At 34.1% G+C, this 24,206-nt stretch overlaps 1 protein-coding gene across 1 annotated transcript; it reads left to right on the top strand.

Annotated features, from left to right (window-relative positions):
* The first annotated feature begins 909 nt into the window (after positions 1 to 909).
* Positions 910 to 23,303, top strand: LOC144968606 (uncharacterized). The gene is made up of 12 exons (XM_078907109.1): positions 910 to 2,315; positions 3,767 to 3,900; positions 7,035 to 7,183; positions 7,709 to 7,817; positions 8,571 to 8,644; positions 9,579 to 9,648; positions 9,886 to 10,027; positions 12,986 to 13,117; positions 13,806 to 13,942; positions 14,297 to 14,431; positions 16,039 to 16,110; positions 17,165 to 23,303. The coding sequence occupies exons 1-12, from the start codon at positions 1,820 to 1,822 to the stop codon at positions 17,279 to 17,281; spliced, it is 1,767 nt and encodes a 588-aa protein (XP_078763235.1). The 5' UTR covers positions 910 to 1,819; the 3' UTR covers positions 17,282 to 23,303.
* The last annotated feature ends 903 nt before the right edge of the window (positions 23,304 to 24,206 follow it).

Below are 24,206 nucleotides of genomic sequence, written 5' to 3'. Positions count from 1 at the left end.
TAATAATGATAAGGATGATGATAATAATTATATTATTTTTATCATTATCATCATCACCATCATTATTATTATTATTATTATTATTATTATTATTATTATTATTATTATTATTATTATTATTATTATTATTATTATTATTATTAATATTATTATTATTATTATTATTATTATTATTATTATTATTATTATTATTATTATTATTATTATTATTATTATTATTACTATTATTACTAAGGGTCGTATTTAAGTGTCTCAATCATATTCAGACTGGGTCTGGATCGAGCTTTTCCAAGATTGGAGCCCTTTCTGCTTTTGGTAACTGGAAAGAGCAGTTAATCACTTGCTGCTCAACATATTTCTACAATACCATTATTACCAGTTATGTAGAGAGTAATGGGGACTCCAAGACTTTACCCAGAAACTGACACTGACGCCACGGTCCTGTTTCATTCATACTCCATACTCCATACACCCAGGAGTACACACGCTACTGCTCGCACTATTAGTTTTCAATGTTCCTTTTTATTTTCTATTATTGCGATGACGAAGGATTTGCACCCGACACTTCGTCTTCATCTTCTCCTCCCCCTCCCTTTCCTCCCTCCTCCTCCTCCTCTTCTTTCTTCTTCTTTTCATATTGACATGCTATATAAAACAGACTGGGTAATATACCTAATATTATTATTCGGATTGACTAATTATTATTACTGTCTAAAATAATAATATAAAAAAAAAATGATACCTATATATGAAGCTATTGTCCCGACTTTGAATAAACGGGTCACTTACTAAAAAAAAAAATATTAAAAAAAATTAATAAATTCAAATTGTATTAAATTGGTCAAAATTGATTCGTATCATTTAAGAAAATTTGCAGTTTTCTATATTCTCAAGTTCTAATCTATCGCCTCGTCCTTTTCGTGGAAATTGAAACTGAAGTCTGAAGTCGGAAATTGAAATCACGGGCGTGAGATAGAACAAGATGTTGCCACACAAAAAGTGCATTTTTTATCTGTTCTGCTTATCAACAAGGATTGTTATCTAATGAGATAGATACCCACAGACACATTGCAAAGGAAATTTTAAACTACGATGCATACACGTGCAGGCAATATTTACAAAATTTATGTTGACTTTTTTTTTTTTATTGTGATGTGGATGATACAACCCCACCAAGCTAACCAATTTTCTCATCTGTCAAATTAGGATATTGTCAAGTGAAAAGAAAACCGAAGGAAAGTCCTGGGATTTATTTTAGATTGAAATTTTATAATGACTTTTTTTTTTACGTAAGATTGGAAATTTTCTATTGACCTTACAAAGGACTCGGGATGAACTGTTCTCTGAATTTTCTCTTTTTTTTTTATGATGATGTGAATTCCTACTGAACTGCCTAATTCATTTGATCTTGAGGATTCGTATAATTTAATGAAATGCCATCGTTCTTCACCATCCGCGCAATTGACTTTTAGAACTGTGCTGGGAAGACTTGTTAATTCGAGGAGGATCCTGATCAACCATCTTCCAAGTTACCTATTGTTATGATAATCAACTGTTCAAGTTCAGCTTTTACTGTAGAGTGAAGAAAACAAGAATGCTATGACTGGCCGAGTTATGAAAAGATCATGTTTGGCCTGTATTCCGATTAGAGTTGTATGGTACTGGAACTTTAATAAAAAATATCGATTTTGCTAGAAGTAGAAGCTCTATTTTTCATTCTATGATAAGGATTTGTTGATATTGTGACAAAAAATTCAGGCAAATTAATCGGGTATACAGGATCTTATGTAGACCTACAGTTATGAGTCAGAGTTTATAAATGGAAAGGAAAGGAGCAATCTATTCTCCAGGTCTTACTCTTTCCAAACGAAATGCCTTGAGGAAACGTCTTCAGGAAGCTGCAGATGCCGAAGAACAAATGGACCCACCCAATCAATCTGGCCATCAAAGCCACCATTATCCACTTTTAAAACAAAATGCTGTTACCACTAGTGGGCTAGGAGACAACCCAAGACTTCATAAATCAAAATCGGATCCAATTTATTTTTTCAATGAAGTTAAGGCTGTACAAGAAACCACGGATGAGACCTCCAGTGACAATGAGAGGCAAAATGGCCTTTGCGATGACGGACCAGACTCTTCCACTAATAATGTTTCCCATGATAATTCCCATTGTTTTCATAGATCCATTTCAGTTGGGGCAGTAGGTTTAATGTCAGGAAGAAATCAGAGTCATTTAACTTCTGCCTCAGTAAGTTACTTCATTCCAAATTCTGATGACACGAGCTTTGGACACACGACAAGACCTGCCGCAGGTAAATGTGGTTGTATACTTTCATTTATCATTTTATTTATATGTGGGTGCAAGGTGCCTATGACACCCTGCCGTTATCAAAGATCCACAGTAAGAATCTAAGAATTCTCTTGATCATCTGGACAATCCATCAATGACATAAGAGCTGTCAGAGAACAAAGAAATATTCACGTATTGCCTGTGAATAAGAATAAAATAAGAAAATCTGGATGAAAAGAAAAATCTTTTGGATGGAAATGCTGCATTTTCTTTTATTTTTATTGATCTTTTCTGTTCCTATCCTGTTTCAGTTTGTCTTCAACTTGGTGACAGTGTGATCATAGCTAAAATAAAAAAAAATTAAACCTGCAAAAAATTAGCTTTTACATTGTGTAATATCTAATAAATGTGATTAAAGCACTTTACATGGGGCTCCAAGCTAAAAGTGTATACTTTAACTCTCTCACAATTGTTTACTATATCCCTTTTTTGCTCAATTAAAAAACATTTGACGTTATTTATGTTATGTTGAGACCTTTGACTCCCAGCACATCCTGAATTAGGTTGGAGGGTCCAAGCCAGAATTGGTAGAATTACAAATTTTGGCTCCAACTGCATAACTACATAAGCATATTATCTTATTGTTGTTTTATTTAATAAAACTGAAGTAAAGAAAAAGTTTCTGCCAGAGTCTAAATATTCAGAATTTGAAGTCTTATTCAATCCTGCTGAGGGAAAATCTTAGTTTATTAAATATGACCTCAAACCGCTATTATGCAAGGGTTAATGAAATGCTGAAAATTGATTCCATATTACAAAATATGAAATTTTGGATGCATCTTTTATTATCGTTATTGAGGAGAATGATTGTGGTTTTCTTGGCTGCAAAAGGCTAAAATTGGATCTTTCTAATTTCTGCTCATTTGAACTTTAATTCATTTTTCAGCACCTGCTTTATTCTAACATAGCAGATTGATGTAGAGGGTCATAAATCAATTATTGTCATCTCTCTTGTTCTTTCTTTTGTAGTATGTCCTTAGGAAAGGCATTGGGGTCCTGATAGCTCAGTTGGTAGAGCACTCGCTTCACATGCAAAGGAACAGAGATCGATCTCTGTTGAAGTTCCCCTCAGCAATGATTGGGTAGCTGGATCTGTTAGATGTGATGGAATGTACTTTTAGATGGACTAGTATCCTAGCCAAAGGGTAGCAAGCAATTGCTTTGATGCTACCGAAACCAGGATAAACTCCAGCTCCATGGGACTAATGGCACTGAAGGGCTACTATTTTTAGGAGAGGCATATGGCACATATTTTCCTTGTTCCGTCTGAGAGGAACATTAAATTTGGAAGCCTTCCTGGTGTAAAGATTTGTCTTTGTCAGATAATTGCACGAGTTCTAACACGCTGTATATCGTAATTGATATTAGTATTAGATAATACTATTACCTCTTTTGCTTCCTATTTTATCACAGTTGATGAAGAATCCATAAGCGATAACAAGGACACACTTTCTTCAAGCATAGATTCTGGTATTGATCATGAAATCCAGCGACTTCTGGAGACTTCAGCAAGATGTTATGATTCTGTGTGTCATAAATGTGCTGAGGTATGTTTGACTTTGTAATGTGAAATAATAAAGCAGGGAATCTTAAGGGGGGAGGGGGTGGGGCTGAAGCTTAAGATATTTAAAATGAAAACTAAAGACGAAATATAGGATGGCTGCAGAATATGGCAACTACTGAGTAATGTTAAATTATTTTCAGTTTGTTTTACACTTTTTTACTTTATGTTCCCTTATCACTTCATGATAAAATATAAGATTGAGATTATTTTATCATTCTTTTTTTTCTAGAGAAATAGATACGGTAGAAACACATAAAATTTATACAGTGCAGCCCACTCATAAAGACATCTGTTTTTATGTCATCCTCTCTTCAACTCGAATTTTACCATATATATTTTAAGTGATAAAAGACTCGCCATAGCAACATACATTTTTAGAAAAGATCCTGTATAGTAGTAGTTGTCAACTTGTAAATCGACGGGCAAGGACAAAATTTCTGGTTCACTGAAAATGCTGGCCTTCTGGCCAATGAAATACCATAGTTTGTAGCTAAATAAAATGCTTGATTGGCCTACCAATGATATTCACCCCCCTTATTGTTTCGTAGGTGAAATAAAGCATGATGAAAAGTTAGCTGGCATTTGGCATTGCATGAATGTCCACTAGTCAGTCAACCAGTTAGTAAATGCTTTTGCAACTCGCAGCACCACTTAAGCTAGCTTTTTGTATTGCTTTATTTATCTCTTGTATATTGCCATTAAATATTATGAATTATTGGCGAAAGCCTAACAGTAAACTTGAAACTTGAAGTCCTAACCTATGAATCAAGCCTTAGGATTAACTATTACATCTAGTTCTTGATCATAAAGAACCAGGAGGAAATTGCACAGCAATGATTTGAACCACAGAGAAAAAAGTGATGACTACAGACAAATGTTGATACTGGTGCAACAATGCTGTGTAGTTCATAGTCGAGCGATTATTATAGAGCAGGAGATGGTAATTGTAGACAAGCTAAGAGCGATAAGTTTTCAAGAAAGCAATGGCTGGCTCTCTCATTTCCCCCATTATTGGCTTCTCCGGTATGACACTCTCTATAATGACATTTTTTTTCTGGTCCCGTCATTATAGAGAGCGGTTGTATTGTATAACTATTATTATAATTAAAGGAATTAATTTAGGCCAGGCTCAGAAGAAATTTCAAACTAATACCAGACTGGAGATAGCTGCTATGACTTGAATTGCTTGTATCTTGCTAGTATGCCTTATGTCAAATGCTACGTACTCTTCCATGATGCCCTGTTTTTTTAACTGTTCAACTCTGAGATTTGCGAGGTTCTTATGCCTGCTCTCTCTTTCACCTTAAGATGTCTTCCTTTAAGCAATTTTAAAAGTCTGGGGCTGACTTAAAAGACTAATCAACAGCCTTAAATAAATATGGTCTTGATCAATAATGTGATATTAAAATAAATTGGTGAAGATTCCAAGTTGCATAAGAACCATTATGCTGTTTTTATTAATCTGTGTTACCAGACAATTTTTTGTTTACAGTGCCACTTAAGTATAGCAGGAAATAAGTGAGCAGAATTTTTCCAAATTATTTTGGCCAATTCCTATGAGGCTAATTCTTTTCATTAATGAACTTAACCTATTATTTTCATTAGTTCAGAAAAGTGTTGGAGCAGGCACTTATGTTGATAATAACATGAAATGAAGTAGTAGGAAAGTACCAGAGGACAATAAAGAATAAAAGTTTTGCAGCAGTGATGGGGGCTCGAACCCGTGACCTTACTAATATGACAACTCCGCCTGGCTGGAGAGAGCGTGACTCTACTGTATGAGCTGTCCACCATTCCAAAAAAAAAAAATGGTTTCAAACTCTATGTCTATCTTGAGCCACTCTCCCTCACTTCTTGAGGTCATGGGTGTTCAACACACACAAAGGACCCCAAGTTTGTTAGCCAACATTAATTTAAGCTTAATGGTCATATTATCAATACAAACATGTATAGAAAAGATTGAGACATGGAGTAAGCTCTAGTATTTGGGGTGAATATTATTTCAGAGAAGTGGGTGGAGCAGGCACTTATGTTGATTATAACAAGAAATGAAGTGAGTAGGAAAGTGTCAGAAGACAATAGAGAATATAATTTTCTTGGCAGCAATGGGGGCTCAAAACTGCAACCTTATGGAATGACAACTCCGCTTGGCCGGGGAGAGTGTGACTATACCATATGAGTTATCCACCACTCCAAAAAAATTGGTTTCAAACTCTAGTCTATCTTGAGCCACTCTCCCCGACGTCTTGAGATCATGGGTTCAACACACACATGGTCTATCTTCATTTTTCTTTCTTGAGGAAGACTGCAATGTTAATGAATCCACAGTAGTGTGTTTCATCTTCAGGTATAGGCTGGAATTGTCTTGCTTAAACATTCAACGAGTCTCATTTGTAGAGTTTAGATAGTGAGATTATTTGTAGCAAGAACAATTGTCCAACATTTTCTGTCTAGAAAATACTTTGATAAGACTACAACAATTATATTTCTTTATTTAAACTATTGCATAATTCAATATAAGTTGATGGTCATAGATCATAGAGAAAAATATCAAGTTAAATTTATTTGAGAAAGATGGATTAAGCACTGAAGTTCAATAACTTTAAAGAGGATAACATTTTAAAAATCAAATTTTTGAGTTTTTTCACTGTATTCATTAACATTGCAGTCTTCCTAAAGAAAAATGAAGGTAGGCCATGATTTAGCAATCGTAAATAATAATTGATATTTTTAGTTGTAATTAGTGTACCATTATGATATTTAGTTTATTTTACATCTTCTTAAAGTATTGATAGATTATTCATCATAACTGTTTTTATGATGTTAATATTTCGTTGCTTTACATGTCACTATTCTTGTCATTGTCAGATATTGGCAATGATTTCTGAAGCTATAAGTTGTCGAATTTCAGCTCTTTTTTTCTTACACAATATAGTTGCACATTTAGGAAACCTTCTGTAATTATTAAGAGACTTTTTACTACAACGACTGGACCTAAAAGTTTCAGAAATACTGTTTGATTATCAAAACAATTATAGGATCAAAGCTGTAAATCAATGTGACTTTAAACAGCCTCATCTTTCAAAATTCAACACATTTTTCAATCTTTATTTTCAGATCAGAAAATACATGAAGACATTGGAGGACTATACTATTCCTGTGAAGAGCGCATCAAAAGAAGAATCGATACTCATAAATATGTACTTGCATTCGTCCAATTGTTCCCTGACTCGTTGTCCTTATTATTGGTGTGATATATTTCCAAAGTAAGATTTATGTTACAAAATTGATATCAAATAAGATGAATGTAAGATTAATATCATAAGATCAATTTCGTATCACTGTAAAGTTTTAAAACACTTCACTGTGCTCAATATGCTCACAATTGTTAGTTTCAGCAGATTGGCAAAGTTCTTGTAAATTGCAGCTCATTATGACTTTCAACAAATTAACAAACACTATTAAGTTATGTACAAAAATGAATACAAAAGAACAAAATGTTAAACTCATATCATTTTGGGCTCAAAATCCTTTTTCAACCAATTACAAAATATTTATATTAAGCTGTTGCTAATTGTGTGGACTCTTCATAAGTATGTTTATTCTAGAACTAAAAAAGGCAATTTAAAAAATCAATATTCATAAAACAGACTTAAAATTTTACATGCAGATTATTTGACATGCAAATGATATGTGCATAATGGGTGTTCTTATAAATTATTTATTAATCACAGGCCGCTGTTCATATAATTTTTTTTCTTTCTTTTTTTTTTTTTTCAATCGTCATCCAGACACTTGTCAAGTCCTGAAGAGATTGTCTGTGTTATGAAAGAAAGAGCAGAAAATTTTGCCGTTGGTGCTTTCATTCCTACAAGTGCTAAACTAGTAGAATTTATCAAGGTAAAGCAATGTTCATTTTCACTGCCTCCCACTGTTGGGGATTTTCTTTCAAAGAAGGAGTGTATTTAACTGGATAAAACATTGAATTTCACCAAATGGCACTTTATTCCTGAAGAATATGATTATTAACCTGAATTTTAGACAACAATTGAAGAAATAATTTTTTTGTTTTGCTTACTAATTGATTTGTTTAGATCAACATGTATATTGTCTCATTGTTGTTATGGAAATACTCTCAAACCAAAGCAAAATATTGTCCATTACAACATTAAGTCATAATCGCGTTCAGTTGTTAGACATGCAAATATGAGCTTGTCGGATTGGATTTTAAGCTCACTACTTTTTCTTGAATTTAAAATGTATTTTAAGTCATAATTTATGTGGTGAAAAATTGAAATTATTCACCGGATTTTGACACTGTTTTCCTCCTCTAAATTTTGATTTTTCTCTTTAGAAATTTTGATTTTATGTTTGTAGTATGCGTTTTGATGTAAGGCTCTCCTAGTTGAGCTATTGTGACCATCTTATTTCTAAAATGCCGGAAAATGACTGCATTTAAATGACATGAGCTGAGGTCTGCCAAGCGGTTAAATGGAATATTGTGACGAACTCAATGGCATGGAGTGGATTTAGAAAAACACTTTTCAGTTGCACTTATTTACCTATTGATTAAATGATATCCCTATGTTCAATGTCTCAATGTTATCCTAACTGCAGACATCAATATCTCTTAGATTTGCTTTTGAATTCCAGCTACACTCAGATTACCCAGAATACATGAAGGAGGATGTTGATTGGACTGCTCTCGTCCGTTTAGGACACTCGAGGTGAGGATTATTGTATTGGTGTTTTTCTTGAACAGATAATTCTCCAGATTGACACTGTTATGTCTCAACAAAGACAATTTGATGACTAGATGTACAGACACAATAAAGAAAAAAAAATCCTTGGTTAAGATTTTTTGGGTCAAATATTCTTACTTGTGGCAAGGGGTGGTGAAGGTGTAGTGAAATGCTCAATTTGGAGCTTGATGGTAACAAACAATTCTTTGTCTATTTAGTCAACTGCTTTACATCAAGAAGAAAGGATTTTGTTTGATATTGCAAAGGGAACTGCAATCTATCTCAGGTGCAATTGAGATTTTCTCTATCCTGCCGTAATTGGGTAGCTTGATCTGTCAGATCTGGTAGAGAGTACTTTGCAATAGCCTAGCATCCTATTCAATAGATAGCAAGCAATTGCTATTGTCCATTTCATGTTATAGAAACTAGAATAAAGTCTGGCTCCATGGGCCTAAAGGCCCAATTCTCCATGAGGAGAGATGGGGATAAGTCGAGTAAGGCCAAAACAAAAACTCAAGAAATATTTTGAGAGCTCATTCTCAACATTAGATCAACGTGACTGAAAATCAAACGAATGATTGATTGTTGATTCATGTTGAACACAAGAGTTTAAGGGATGTTCCTTATTATTCACTTTGAGCACTGCGGTTAACAACTGTATTTTCTTGAAATCAACTCAAATTATAACATTTCCTGTGAGGTGATGAAATGCATTTGGTTATATTTTTCTTGTCTTTAATTTTTAAAAAAGTTATTATATGAATGTTTAGTTTCCTGGCTATCGAGTTGATTCATCAATAACCTAATTTTTCAGTTGACTATTTCTTGTGATGGTCAAGGAGAGAAAATATGTTGCTTGGAGTCAATGACTTATTGATATGCTTTATATCCATTGTGTGTGTGTGTGTATTTGTTTCAGAAACACTCTTCTTGTCTCACCTACAAGTGAAGACCAAAAAAACAGTACTGACTATTGGGTGATTAAAAAGGTGAGCTTGAACCCTTCTTCCATTATTTAGAAAAAAAAAGAAGATTGAAATGAAAACACTAAGTCGCATTTATACCAATTCAAAATTATTTTTTGTTTTTGTGTATTTTTTTCTGTTAAGTGTTTTATTTTTCATTGGAGGGGAATTATTTATCATGGCAGATTTTTAATTAAAACCTAGTTTTATCCTGATTACCAAGCAATCATATTAACAAAATTTGATTTTTCACCAATACAGGTAATAGCCCCAGTTGAAGGTGATGGTCAAAAAAGGCTCTACCAAAGCCTACTTGAAATAAAACATCCCGGCGTCATCCAACATTTATGGGCTGCATTATTCGTAAACCCTGAAATGTTTGTTGTCTGTACCAATTTTGAGGGTGAGTTTATTGAAAACTTTTTCTCTATTCTCACATCGATTTTATTTTGTCTTGTCACTGCACTTTGATCACCAACTGCAATTTTGAGTCTATGTATGTTCAAAACTTTCTCTCTTTTCATCTCAACATATTTTTTCTGTGTGTCTTTGTAGTGTCATGGTTATCAGAAATACAATATTGAGGGTAAGTAAAGTGTGTTTAAAAAATTTCCTAACTCACCCCCACATTTTTCTTTTGTACTGTTACTATGATCAATAATTCCTTGCTATACATCCAACCCCAGGGTTTCCCTATAGCTCAGTTGGTAGAGCTTTCGTTGCACATGCAAAGGGGCTGAGTTGAATCATGTCCAGTCGATTTTTTTTCTCTGGCCCCCCTGTCCACCTATCAGTGATCTGGTGGAAAGTACTTTGCGATAGATAGCAACCTTTCCAAAGGGTAGCAAGCAATTGCTATTGTCCTGTTTCACACTAGAGAACCCAGGATAAACTCTGGCTCTTTGAGCCCAGTGGTTCTGAAGGACTCTGAAGATCCATCCAATCCCATGATATAGTGCCAACCCTTTATTAATTAGTTTTTACCACGTTCCCAAACAGGGCAATATACAGACCTACCAATTATACAGATTTAATCTGTATATGAGACTGTGCCAAAAGCAGGACCTGCCTTGTATAATGGAAAATCCGTTGAATTATGAATTTTTGGCTCCGGCTCCAGAGCTGCAAATCGTGTCTGTGGGTCAATAAATCTTTCTTAAAATACTTAAAAGAAAAGTGCCTTCTCAGAGAGCCAAAATGTAGAACTTCGGAGCATTTTTGATCATGCTGAGGGCAACTTATAATTTTTTAATCTCCTTTTTTCTGGGTGGGGTTCTTGGCCTCTCATAGTGGACAGGGTGGCATTTACTGTGTCTTCTATCCCCATATATCTGTTTTCCAATTTGCTTTCTGTCTTTGTCTTGGAATAAGATTACTTGGTTTTGCCCTGGCCCTGGCCGTAGTGCTTAGCTGGGAGGGAAACAGTCAAATGCATAGTTATTGTTTTGGGAGATTATATTTTTTTCCTTGTAAATCATCTCTCTGTTATGTATTATTTTGAATGTATAATGTAAGCATTTGAGTGTATTCCTCTTCGTGGGATCTTGTGCTGGTGTATGGGTGAGACATTTAGGTAATCTCAAACTATGTACACTGATAGTGTGCTCTTGGAATCTACATCTGTTCTCGATTTGAACCACTCCCCTTTGTCTAACCTTTTTCCTCAAGTCCTTTTTTATTGTACATATAGAATCTTTTCACTATTCAATTTTCTTCCTTTTAACTGGCGCTGATATGACCTAAATGTGTTGCAAGCGCCGTAAAACCCTTAAAAACTAAAACAAAACAATCTACTTTATTGGTGACTTTTCTTTTTTTCCCTAAGAAACTACAAATTTCAGTACGGCAGCTTTGCAAAAGGTCGTTTTTGTTACGTTTGCCACAAAAATACTCCAATACTAAGTTATTTTGAAAAACTAAAGAAACATTTTGCTTTCTTAAGGCTCTAGATATAGGAGGCAATATTTGATTTAGCATTGCACCTACATAATTCAAAATGTGATACAATCAAATTGGATCTGATATACAATTTTTGACATCACAAAATTTACTATCCTAATCTTAATAATTTAACCATTGATTTTCATTTATAATTTTGAATATTTTACTGATATATAAGATCCATTTCACCTACAAGATTATGTTATCATAGATGATTTTATGCCCATATTATTCTCTAATAGTAACAAAAATCGTATTGTTAATCCTTTATCTGCATATAAAAAAGTATTTTTGTTCTTACCCCATGCTTGTTTAATTTAATATTGTTTTATTCAACATTATCAATTTATGTCTTATGTATCCGATTATATACAGTGATTTTGCTAGATTATGGCTGTATTTCTCATGTATGCAGGGTTGTGAGAGCAGAACCTATTTTTAGTTTATTAAAGATATTCTATCATTACATCTTAGGCTATTGTTTATCAGAGCTTAGGCAATTACCACTTTGAGATGCTTCTGTATGAAAAGCACTATACACATGTATATATGTAACCCTTCATGTCAAAACGGTATTATATCAGGATGAACCGGATGCTAAAAAGTCAAATTCAAGCCAAGGTGAGCAAAAATATGAAATCCCAGTTTTTAATCTCAAATTAGAATACTCATTGTCTTCAATAGATTATTTAAGCTCAACCCAAGTCTGATATTTTTGGTTATAGATTCATTTTCAGAATATTAATAATAATAATAATAATAATAATAATAATAATAATAATAATAATAATAATAGATCTTTATTGTCCATAAATATGGCAATTTGTCATTTAGTTACACTTGTTATAACGTTAAACGATAACTGTAACATTGAACAGATATTTCACTCCTACTTATTTTCTCTCTGTCTCTCTCTCTCTCTCTCTCTCTCTCTCTCTCTCTCTCTCTCTCTCTCTCTCTCTTCCTCTCTTTCTTTCACACGTGCGATATACACAACATAAACATATTCATTTCGTTTTCAATTTGTTACGATTGTGGCAATTCGACACCAAAAATTATCATCATTATCAATTGGTCAGTTAATCTTACATTAAATAAATTAATCAGTTAATCAGTCAACGAATCAATCCTTGGTTTTTCTGTACCATATGAAATATTCAAAATTTTTATTGCTGACATAATACCGTTTTGAGGCAGTGGGTCACATATTATTATGATTGTCATTTTGCCAACATTTTCAAACTTCCAAATAATGGTCTGTCAGTATTTTGCCTCTGATTTAATCTGTTTGCCGGCTAACACATTTGATATACTGTGTAAGTTTAGTCTGAAGTCTGCAGATTAAAAAAAAAGCTGAACTGCTGGCCCCCTAGCTGTTATTTTTATTTTATTTTTTTATTGAACATCATTTTCATGGCAGATCTATCTCTGAGAGAGGTGGTGGAAAGACAGCCCATCCAGTCTCTTGATATGATTGTTAATCTTATGCTGAAGCTGACTGAGATACTTCAATATCTTCATTGTAAAGGGATCCTGTTCCTTAATTGGTCAGGTATGAAATTTGCATTATTCTTTGTCTTTGTTTTTGTTTTTTTAATTTTTTTTTTACAGATTTAATGTAGTAGTCCTTCAGAGCCATAAGGCCAATGGAGATGAAATTTATCCCAGTTCCTATAGCATTAAATGGACAATAGCAATTACTGGCTACCATCTGGACAAGATACTAGTCGATGCAAATTACTTTCCTTCAGGTCTAACAGACAGCTAGCCAGTCACTTCTGGGTGGACAGGGAGCTAAATATAATAAAAGTCTCTGAAACGGAAATTCAAGAGACTTGTTTATCCTTTTTAGTTGAGGCATATTTTTGTTTAAGCAAAGGGACTAGAATTAATTAGTTTAATTCATTCATGAATATTGTTCTTGTCTTTTTTCCCCATTGAATTTCCTCTCATTATTTTCAATAGATAAAAACTTTGCACAAAAAAATTTACTCACAATAATATTTTCGCATAAAATAGTGCTACTGTTTATTCTGTGGGGAGCACATGGCATCATGATATACCAGTTACTCGGCTGTGAAATTGTGAATGATTCATAATCCTTTTTCCGTTTCTGTGGTAGTAGTAATAGCAGCAGCAGTAGTATTTTGATTGGGAGCAGAAGTTAATTTAGGTGATAATATTTTAAAATTAACCTTTCATGTTCATTTGTTTTTCTAATCTTTTTGAAACTCTTGTAGGTTCTAATATAATAATTGACCAAACTCTAACAAAAGTGAAACTGGCAGACTTTACAGCCTCCACATTGAAAGAACAGGTTGAGGATGATATTGCACAATTGGACGCTTACCTACCTTTACACCTCCATCCACCAGAGGTAAGAGATTCAATTTCTTTTTTCTCAGCAAAATTAAGGTCAAGTCATAATTAGTAAATGTCATGACAGTAATATGACATATAAATTATTTTAAGTGTAGTTCTGTTGAGAAAATCAAATGAAGAAATGAGAATCCAGCTAATAAAGCTGATTGAACGTGAGAATGTTTGACTGTCTTTATAAGGCTCTAAGCATTTTTACATAACATTGATCATTAAACAATTGGTATTTTAACTGTGATTTTATTTGTTACCACAAGATATTAAAACAGAGGAATTTGATTTTTTGGAAGTATTAAAAAAGTGTAGTTTTTTTTATGTGTGTGTGTGTTTTTTTTTTTTTTTTTTTTTTTAGTTATTAGCATCTGCGAAAAGTCTTGATGAGTCCAGTGATGTTTGGGGTCTTGGGTGTTTGTTGCATGAGATTGTCACTGGAAAACCTGTGTGGTATCAGTTTCAGCATGAAACGCTGGAAGGACTTCGTCGTAAGGTAATTTGGAAGTTTTGTCAATATCTTAGAAATTGTCAATTAGAGATTTTTAACATAGTTCCATCCTCACCATTTTAGTTCCGCTTATATAATACAAACTTCTCAAAAAAGTTAATGAGGTATATTTTTTAATTCTATTTCTTTGCTATTTAATTTTCATTTTATTACTTGTTTTTAAAAAAATATTTTTTATTAATCTCACCACCCTGGGTGGGATTCCTGACCTCCCATAGTGGGTACATACTGTGTCTTCTATCCCCCTATGTCTGTTTTCCAACATGCTTTCTGTCTTTGTCTTGGAATGAGATTATTTGGTTTTGTCCTGGCTTTGGCTGGGAGGGAAACAGACAAATGTATAGTTAGTTTTGGGAGATGATATTTTTTTTCCTTGTAAATCATCTCTCTGTTATGCACTCTATTATGTATTATATATATTTTATTTGTAAACATTTGAGTGTATTCCTCTTAGTGGGTGCCTGCGTCTGGATGAGACTTTTAGGTGATCTCAGACTAAGTACTTTGATAGTGTGCTCTTGGAATCTACACCTGTACCCTATTTGAACCAATTCCCCTTTGTCTTACCTTTTCTTGGGTGCTTTAATTGTAATTCTAGAACTTTTTACTATCCCATTTTCTTCCTTTTTACCGGCGCTGATATGACCTTAATGTGTTGCAAGCGCCGTAAAACCCTTAAAAACAAAAACAAAACAATCTCACCACCATTTATCATTTATTTAATCAATCTAATAATCATTTTTTGTTTTCAGACATGGAAATATATTATCTCTTTATGTCCAGAAAAAATACTTTACGCATAATGTTTTGGACACATTTATTCTTCAACAACAAAATCAATTAATCTAAAATCTAATTGAAGCTATTAAATTCATTTTTGGTTCAATACTTTTTAGTCCAAAACTTCTAGCACCTTTTTAACAAATGATACCATTACCAGTCAATTAATACTCTGAAATAAATTTTTTTTTCTTAGTTACTAATCTTTTAGTTATGGTTATTACAAAGAATGTTTAAGTTCTCGTTTTTTTTGTGCTTGTTTGTTGACTTTACCTCAAATCCACCAAAGTTTTATTTCGTTGCTGATATATATTATTTTTACTCAAAGATTTAGATTTTTGAAACTCTATATACTTGTGTTGGTTTGTGTCAAAATATTTTACATTTCAACTGTTAAATTAAAATAATTTCATGAAATTATTTTTGTTAAGTAGATATTGATCTACCGTTATTCATTATGAGTAAACAGACCATCCAAAATGAGTTTCTACAGTTCTTGTCTTTTTTTTTTTCCTTCTTTTTTTTTGGTTGTAAACTGGTCATCAAAAAGGAGTTTCAACATCGCTTGTCTTTTTTTCCCTATTGTTTTTGTTTTTGTGTGTGTGTGTGTGTAAACTGGTCATCCAAAATGAGTTTCTACATCTTTTGTCTTTTTTTTTTTTGGTGTGTAAACTGGTCAAAAGGAATTTCTACATCATTTGTCTTCTTTTTTTTTTATAGATGTTAAGAGTTTCCACATCGTTATGGATAAATAAAAGGGTAAAATCTTTTAATTATCCAACTAATCTGTGATTGTTTTATACTTACCTCAGATCACTAAACAACAACCTGTGATTCCTACAAGTGTGAAAGAACTCACAATCATTTTCAAGTCTTGCTGGGAGGTTAGTGCTTTTTCTATCATCACAACATAAAAAAATAACCTACAAATTATTGGATACACCAGTTGGAAGTGACTTTTCTGGTTTAATGTGTTTCATTTTAAAAATTGAGTTTTGCTCTAGTTAAATTGAGAAATATTATTTTTAAAAATGTAGAAACACAGGGAACATTATGTGTACAAAAACCCATGGAGTACGGATAGACCATGCCTTTATTATGACTCACCACCATTGAGGCGTTTTTGTATCCAAATATACAACAATAAAGAAGAAATAGTCCTTCAGAGACATTAGGCCCATAGAGTTGGAGTTTATCCCGGTTTTGTGCGGCTATGTGGTCCTGTGGTATGACGTTCGCTTTCGGATAGGAAGGTCCTGAGTTTGAGCCTCGCTCAGTGCATAGTTGAGTCCGTGGAAAAGGCTCTTTACTCACATTCTCTCACCGTACTCAGGTGTAAAATGAGTACCTGGCCATTAAACAGTGTTGTCTCTATATGAAAAAATTTGTAATATCACCTATCAGGCATCATGTATCGTTCTACATATTACATGTTGCTGTTGGTCAGGGACCCGGTGTAAAGTGCTTTGAGCACATTAGTGGATATTGCGCTATATAAAAGCTCATGTTATTCTTGGAAAGACACTAGTCTATCCCAAAGTACTTTTCACCTGATCTAACAGACCCAGCGAGCCAATATCACTGCTGGGTGGATCGGGGTCAGAAAAAAAAAATCTCTTCTTCACCTGGGATTGATCTCGATCACTTTGCGTGTGAAGTGAAGTGAGCGCTCTACCAACTGAGCTAAACTATTGGGACCCCCAAAAATACAAAGGTATTTTATTTAATAAAGAAAAACAATCTGTCAACACTTTTCCTCAGAAAAACAAATGACTGGTGTGAACTACAACACCGCTATGATACTACTATTTCAGTCAAAGAGATGAAAAGTATACGTCTCATTTGTCCTTTGAAGGAATGCTACATGAATGAGTTGGGATATGTTATGTAAGGCGATCAATAACTTATATATTTTTTATTTTTCACTTTTAAAACCAGATGGAAAGGACCAAGCGGCCTGTTCTTGAGGAGTTGAATCAGCTCCTTATCGACATCTGCCATCAGAGGAGGCAAAGCACATCCTCAATCAATTATATTCAGTTTCCAAGTCATTAGTGTGGATTTCTTGAACTTTCTTCTGTTGGAAGTGACTTTTCTGGTTTATTGAATTTACTATGATATAACTTAACATGATATTACAATGGGTTAATAAATTGAAGTCAAGTAGGAATGTATTGACCAGTTACATTTGAAATAAGAGTTTTTATACCATTTTTGATAATTGTTTCTCCTTTCCATTTAAACCAACTGACTGACTGAGTATAAATGTTGATATGCATATTTTCAAAGATGTATCTATTTAATCCCTGTTAACGCGACAGCTCCTGTTACGATGAAAATATGTTTTTGTCAGGATTTGAGGTCTCATGGTCTGATACTCAACTTATAATCTGTTGGTCTTTAGTTTTGAGTTCCACTGTGGATGGCACAAAGCGGAATCCTTGGAAAAGGCTCTCTTTGCTCACATTATCTTATACTCAGGTGTAAAATGAGATCCTAGATGACTACAGAATTCTCTCAGTCGGAGAAAAAATGTAATAATGCCTTATTGGCATCATGTTTTGTCTTATGGCGTGTGAACTGTTGACTTGGCACCCATTGTATAGAGTCTTCAACACATGTAGTGAATATTGTGCTATATAAAAGCTCACTTAATTTCATTTTTTTTTTTTTGTATTTTACTTTTTGTAATAATGAATTACAATTTGTCACAGGCATTAATGGGTCTTATTTGTCATTCATACAAACTGATTACAATGAAGAATCATCAATATGTACTGTATAAATATATATAGAATTCCTTTTTTGGATAAATTTTTCCTTGTATTCATTTAGAAGTGTGATTCTTAACCAGTGCATATCATCATCATTGCCTTTTTCACCCTGGGTCAGGGTATAGGCCACAGACAAACAGTTTCCATCCTTCTCTATCCTGAGCCAACTTTTTTATCTCATTCCAGGTCTTACCACTTCTCTGTATATCAGCTTCTTTAATTCTTCTCCATGTTCCTCGTGGCCTTCCCCTTGATCTTCTGCCCTGAGGGTTCCAGTCCAATACTTTCTTTGTTATAGTTGAGTCATTTTTTCTAAGCGTGTGTCCAATCCACCTCCATCGTCTTCTTCCTATGTCCTCTCCCACTGGTTTCTGCTGTGTTCTTTTCCATACTTCTTCATTTTTTTATTCTATCCATCCATTTTATTCTGAGTAGCTTACGCATGCACCTGTTTACAAAAATCTGTACCCTCCTTATACATGCCCGTGATGCGTTCCAAGTTTCACATCCATACAGTAGGACAGACTTCACGTTTGAGTTGAAAATTCTTAGCTTTAGTTGAAGGGAGATATCTTTAGTTCTCCAAACTCTGTTCAAAGATGTGAATGCAGCCTGTGCCTTTCCTATTCGTGCTTTCACCTCTGCTTCCGTGCCTCCATCCTTGTCAATTATACTTCCGAGATAGCAGAAAGTGTCTATATCTTCGAGTTCCTGATCTTTTACTTTGATCTGCTCCCTTTGACGCGTACCTATCCTCAAGACCTTTGACTTTGCAGGGTGAATTCTTAGACCAATTGATTCCGAGAGGCTGTTTATAATTGTGGTTTTTGCTTGCATCTGGTCCTGGGTGTGGGACAAAAGAGCCAGATCATCTGCAAAATCCAGATCATCCAACTGTGTCCAGGGGGTCCACTGTATCCCATTTCTTCTCCCTTTGGAGGTTTCCTTCATTAGCCAATCAATGGCAAGGATGAACAGGAATGGAGAGAGCAAGCATCCCTGCTTGACACCAGTCTTAATTTCAAAGCTGTCAGTAAGCTGATCTTCATGTACAACCCTGCAACTTGATCCTTCATACATTTCCTTAATGAGGTTTACTATCTTTTCAGGGAGTCCATATTGTGCCAGAATTTTCCACAATGTTGCTCTGTCAATACTGTCGAAAGCCTTCTCGTAATCCAGAAAGTTGACAATAAGAGGACAGTTCCATTCTATAGACTGTTCAACCAGTGTATATGTTATACTTTTATTTATCATTCTTACAAATTCAAATAATACAACTTTATTACGCTGAAGAAACATCAATAAATAGTTTGTAAATATATAGATATATAATTCCATTTTGTAACAGATTTTGTTCGTGTTTTCATTTAAAGAGCATGATTCTTAACCAGTGTGTTTGTTACGCTTATGTAAAATCATTCATCCAAATTTATTATGATGAGGAATCATCAATAAGTACTTTGTGGGGTTCCTGACCTCCCTTAGTGGGCAGGGAGGTACTTGTGTCTTCTATCCCCCTGTATTTGTTTTCCAATTGCTTTCTGTCTTTGTCTTGGAATGAGATTACTTAGTTTTGTCCTGACCCTGGCCAGAGTTCTTGGCTGGGAGGGAAACAGTCGAAATTATAGTTATAGTTTTGGGAGATGATATTTTTTCCTTGTAAATCATCTCTCTGTTATGTACTGGTATTTTTTTATGTTAACATATGATTTGTAAAATTTGAGTGTATTCTTCTTAGTGGGATCTTGTGCTGGTGTCTGGGTGAGACATTTAGGTAATCTCAAACTGATCGTGTGCTCTTGGACTCTACATCTGATTCCCTATTTGAACCAATCCCCTTTGTCTTTCTTTTTCTTCGTCCTTTTAATTGTACATCTAGAATGTTTTTGCTATACAATTTTCTTCCTTTTTACTGGCACTGATATGACCTAAATGTGTTGCAAGTGCCGTAAAACCCTTAAAAACAAACAAAACATTTAGATGTCTATTTTGACATTCCCCAATGAGTTTTATTATCAAGTTTTTGGCTGATCATGATAATGAGTACATATTTAATCATTAAGAGATGTTTTAAACTTTGTCATTAAATTGGAATTAAAAAAAAAATTGTTACAGATTATTTTGATAATTATACCAATTTTAAACTATGTTGTATATTTGTTTTGGAAAAGATTGTGCCATTTTGTCAATGTTAAGCATAAATTTACAATGTTATTCATATTGTTTTATTTATTGATATATTTACATCACATCTTTTTATAATTTATTCTTCAAGAAATGTAAGTTTGATCCATGATGTTCAATTTGTTAACATCTGATTCATATATCATTGATAGAGATGCGCCTTTTTAAAATTGAATTCTACACGTTATAAAATTAATGTTTATGTCATTGCTTCTGCCCCTTAGATTCGTCTATGCAGTGATGAGACAAATCACATTTTAAAAAAAAATAATCTAAAAACCAATAATTATAAGGGAGCATTCTTTTCTCAGGGTAGAAAAATCCTATACATTTAAAATAAAATAAACCACATCAGCTGATCATTAGCCTTAAGGGCATGGTTCATTATATTTCTAATTCAGTTAGCTGGGCGAGGTCATTTGACCTCCCATGGTGGGCAGGAGGTCACGCTGTGTCTTCTATCCCCTTATATCTGTTTTCCGAGTTGCTTTCTGTCTTTGCCTTGGAATGGGATTACTTAGATTTGCCACAGTCCTGGGTGGAGTCCTCGACTGAGAGAGGAAACAGTCAAATGTATAGTTATAGTTTTGGGAGATGATTTTTTTTTCATTGTAAATCATCTTTCTGTTATGTATTGTTAGTTATGCATTCTGTAAACATTTGAGTATGTTCCTCTCAGTGGGATCCTGTGCTGGTGTCTGGGTGAGACTTTAAGGTGATCTCAAACTAAGCACATTGATGGTATGCTCTTGGAATCTACATCTGTTCCCTATTTGAACCAATTCCCCTTGTCTTACTTTTTCTTGGGTGCTTTGATTGTAAATCTAGAATATTTTGACTAGTCAATTTTCTTCTTTTTACTGGTGCTGATATGACCTAAATGTGTCGCAAGCGCAGGAAAACCATTAAAATCAAACAATTCAGTTAGCGATGTAATGTTAGAAATAAGAGACTGACACAAGTGACAAATCAATCCCTCAACATGCATTTATATGTTCACCCTTTGCTAATACATCATTTTTTTTTTTAACAGGAGGCGCTGCTGTAAATACTGTAATTGTATTCATTGTCTACATGTTATCAGATCATCGTGCCACTTCACTTCACTCTCTCACTCTTTGCCTTAATTGGTTATCATCTGAACGACTTTCATAGGACACAAAATAAATGTCTTATGATCATCTTTATCAATGTTTATATTATACTCACTGTCTATCACCCTTAAAGGCCTTCTGGGTGGGGTTCCTGACCTCCCATAGTGGGCAGGGGGGTACATACTGTGTCTTCTATCCCCTTATATCTGTTTTCCAACATGTTTTCTGTCTTTGTCTTGTAATGGGATTACTTGGTTTTGTCCTGGCCATGGCCGGAGTCCTAGCTGGGAGGGAAACAGTCAAATGCATAGTTATTGTTTTGGGAGATTATATTTTTTTCCTTGTAAATCATCTCTCTTGTTATGTATTATTATATTTGTTATTTTGAATGTATAATGTTAGCATTTGAGTGTATTCCTCTTTGTTGGATTTTGTACTTGTGTCCGGATGAGACTTATAGGTAATTTCAAATTTAGTACATTGGAGGTATGCTTTTGGAATCTATATCTGATCCCTATTTGTTCCCAGTTCCCCTATGTCTTACTTTCTCTTGGGTGCTTTAATTGTAATTCTAGAACTTTTTACTATCCCATTTTCTTCCTTTTTACTGGCGCTGATATAACCTACATATGTTGCAAGCACCGTAAAACCCTTAAAACAAAAAAGCCTTAAAGGCCTTATGTCTTGACTTACAATTTGTGTTGCTGTTGAATTGGGAGCCCCTGTTGAGCGCTTTGAGCATGTTTAGTGGATATTGCGCTATATATGAATGCTTTTGAAATAATTATTATTTAATTCTTTTTTTTTTTCAATGTCAGATCCGATCACTGTAATCATTTATCATGAGCCAAATCACTTCAGTTGATTTCTTTCCATTTTGATCATTGCCGTACATTCACAGGAAAACACATATTTCATTTTAAAAAACTTAAATAATGATGATAATATTATAGGAACCCTAAAGAAACACATTAGAGACATTCAGTAATTGTTTTAGTTAAATAAACTAATTTATTTGGAATCATCATTCATATCATTTCATACAATTGCTCTTACACTTTTGTAATGTTATGATAGAAGGGATTGCATATGACGTCATTGCATAAACTTATACATGTATCAATTTGTTATTGTTACTATCTACACAGGTAGGACTCTTGAGGCAGCTTATGTTATTTTAAATCAACATTGAGTAGTACACAATAGGGCTTCTTGTATAAGTATGAATGGGTGGGGTTCCTGACCTCCCATTAGTGGGCAGTGAGGTACATACTGTGTCTTCTATCCCGTTATATCTGTTTTTCAACATGCTTTCTGTCTTTGTCTTGGAATGAGATTACTTGGTTTTGTCCTGGTCCTGGCCGGATGCCCTTGCTAAGAGGGAAACAGTTAGTTTTGGGAGATGATATTTGTTTCCTTGTAAATCATCTCTCTGTTATGCATTGTATTATGTTTTCTTTATATTATATATGATTTGTAAAATTTTGTGTATTCGTTTTAGTGGGGACCTGTGCTTGTGTCTGGGTGAGACTTTTAGGTGATCTCAAACTAAGTACTTTGATAGTGTGCTCTTGGAATCTATATCTATTTCCTATTTAAACCTATTCCCCTTTGTCTTACCTTTTCTTGGATGCTTTAATTGTAATTCTAGAACTTTTCACTATCCCATTTTCTTCCTTTTTACTGGCGCTGATATGATTTTAATGTGTTGCAAGCGCCGTAAAACCCTTAAAAACAAAAAACAAAAGTTATTGTTTTGAGAGATGATATTATTTTCCTTGTTAATCATCTCTGTGTTATCTATTAGTATATTTGTTATTTTGAATGTATAATGTAAGCATTTGAGTGTATTCCTCTTTGTTTGATTTTGTTCTTGTTTCAGGATGAGACTTATAGGTGATTTCAAACTAAGTACATTGATGTTATGCTCTTGGAATATACAAAAAAAAACTTCAAGGTGATCTTAAAATAAGTACTTGGATAGCGTGCTCCTGGAATATACATCTATTTCCTACTTGAACCAATTCCCCTTTGTCTTACCTTTTCTTGGGTTTTTTAATTGTAATTTTAGAACTTTTTACTATCCCATTTTCTTCCTTTTTACTGGTGCTGATATGACCTTAATGTGTTGCAAGCGCAGTAAAACCCTTAAAAACAAACATTGCTCTCTGTCTTTATTTTGCTGGGTGGGGATCCTGACCTCCCATAGTGGGCAGGAAGGTACATGTTGTGTCTTCTATCCCCCCCATACCCGTTTTCCAATTGTTTCCTGTCGTTGTCTTGGAATGAGATTACTTGGTTTAGTCCCGACCCTGGCTGGAATTCCTTGGCTGGGAGGGAAACAGTCGAATGTATAGTTGTAGTTTTGGGAGATGATATTTTTTTCCTTGTAAATCATATCTCTGTTATGCATTGTATTATGTTTAGTTTACTTCTTCTTCTTCTTCTAGGTTCCATGCCCGGTCCAGGCTTTGGATACTGCATGAATTATCTCTCTCCATTTCTCCCTGTCTCTTGCTTTTTCAAACAGCTCTTGGATTGTTAGGTTGGTGAAGCCCTTCAGTTGGTCTATGAGTGTTTTTCTTTGTCTCCCCCGGGTGCGTTTACCAGGTATTTTTCCACATATTGCCAGGTATTCATTCTTATCTTTCCTTACTATGTGTCCGAAAAAGGATAGTTGTCGATCCGCTATTAAGGGCATTAGTTTCCTTTGTTGGTATGTTTGTTTTAGCAATTCTTCGTTCGTTTTGTGTGCAGTATACGATATTCTCTGCATCCTTCTCAAACACCACATTTCCAAAGCTTCAGTGTTCTTTTGTGTTTCTGCATTTGTAGTCCAGCTTTCGCATCCGTATAACAAGATTGGCCACACGTAGCACTTCAAGACTCGGAATCTAATCCCGAACGACATCTGTTTGTTTTTCA

This window comes from Berghia stephanieae, chromosome 3 (genome assembly GCF_034508935.2).
Source record: "Berghia stephanieae isolate SIO BIC M18660-M18661 chromosome 3, UCSD_Bste_1.3, whole genome shotgun sequence".
Classification (NCBI taxonomy): domain Eukaryota; kingdom Metazoa; phylum Mollusca; class Gastropoda; order Nudibranchia; family Aeolidiidae; genus Berghia; species Berghia stephanieae.
This window is presented reverse-complemented; position numbering and strand designations above follow the sequence as displayed.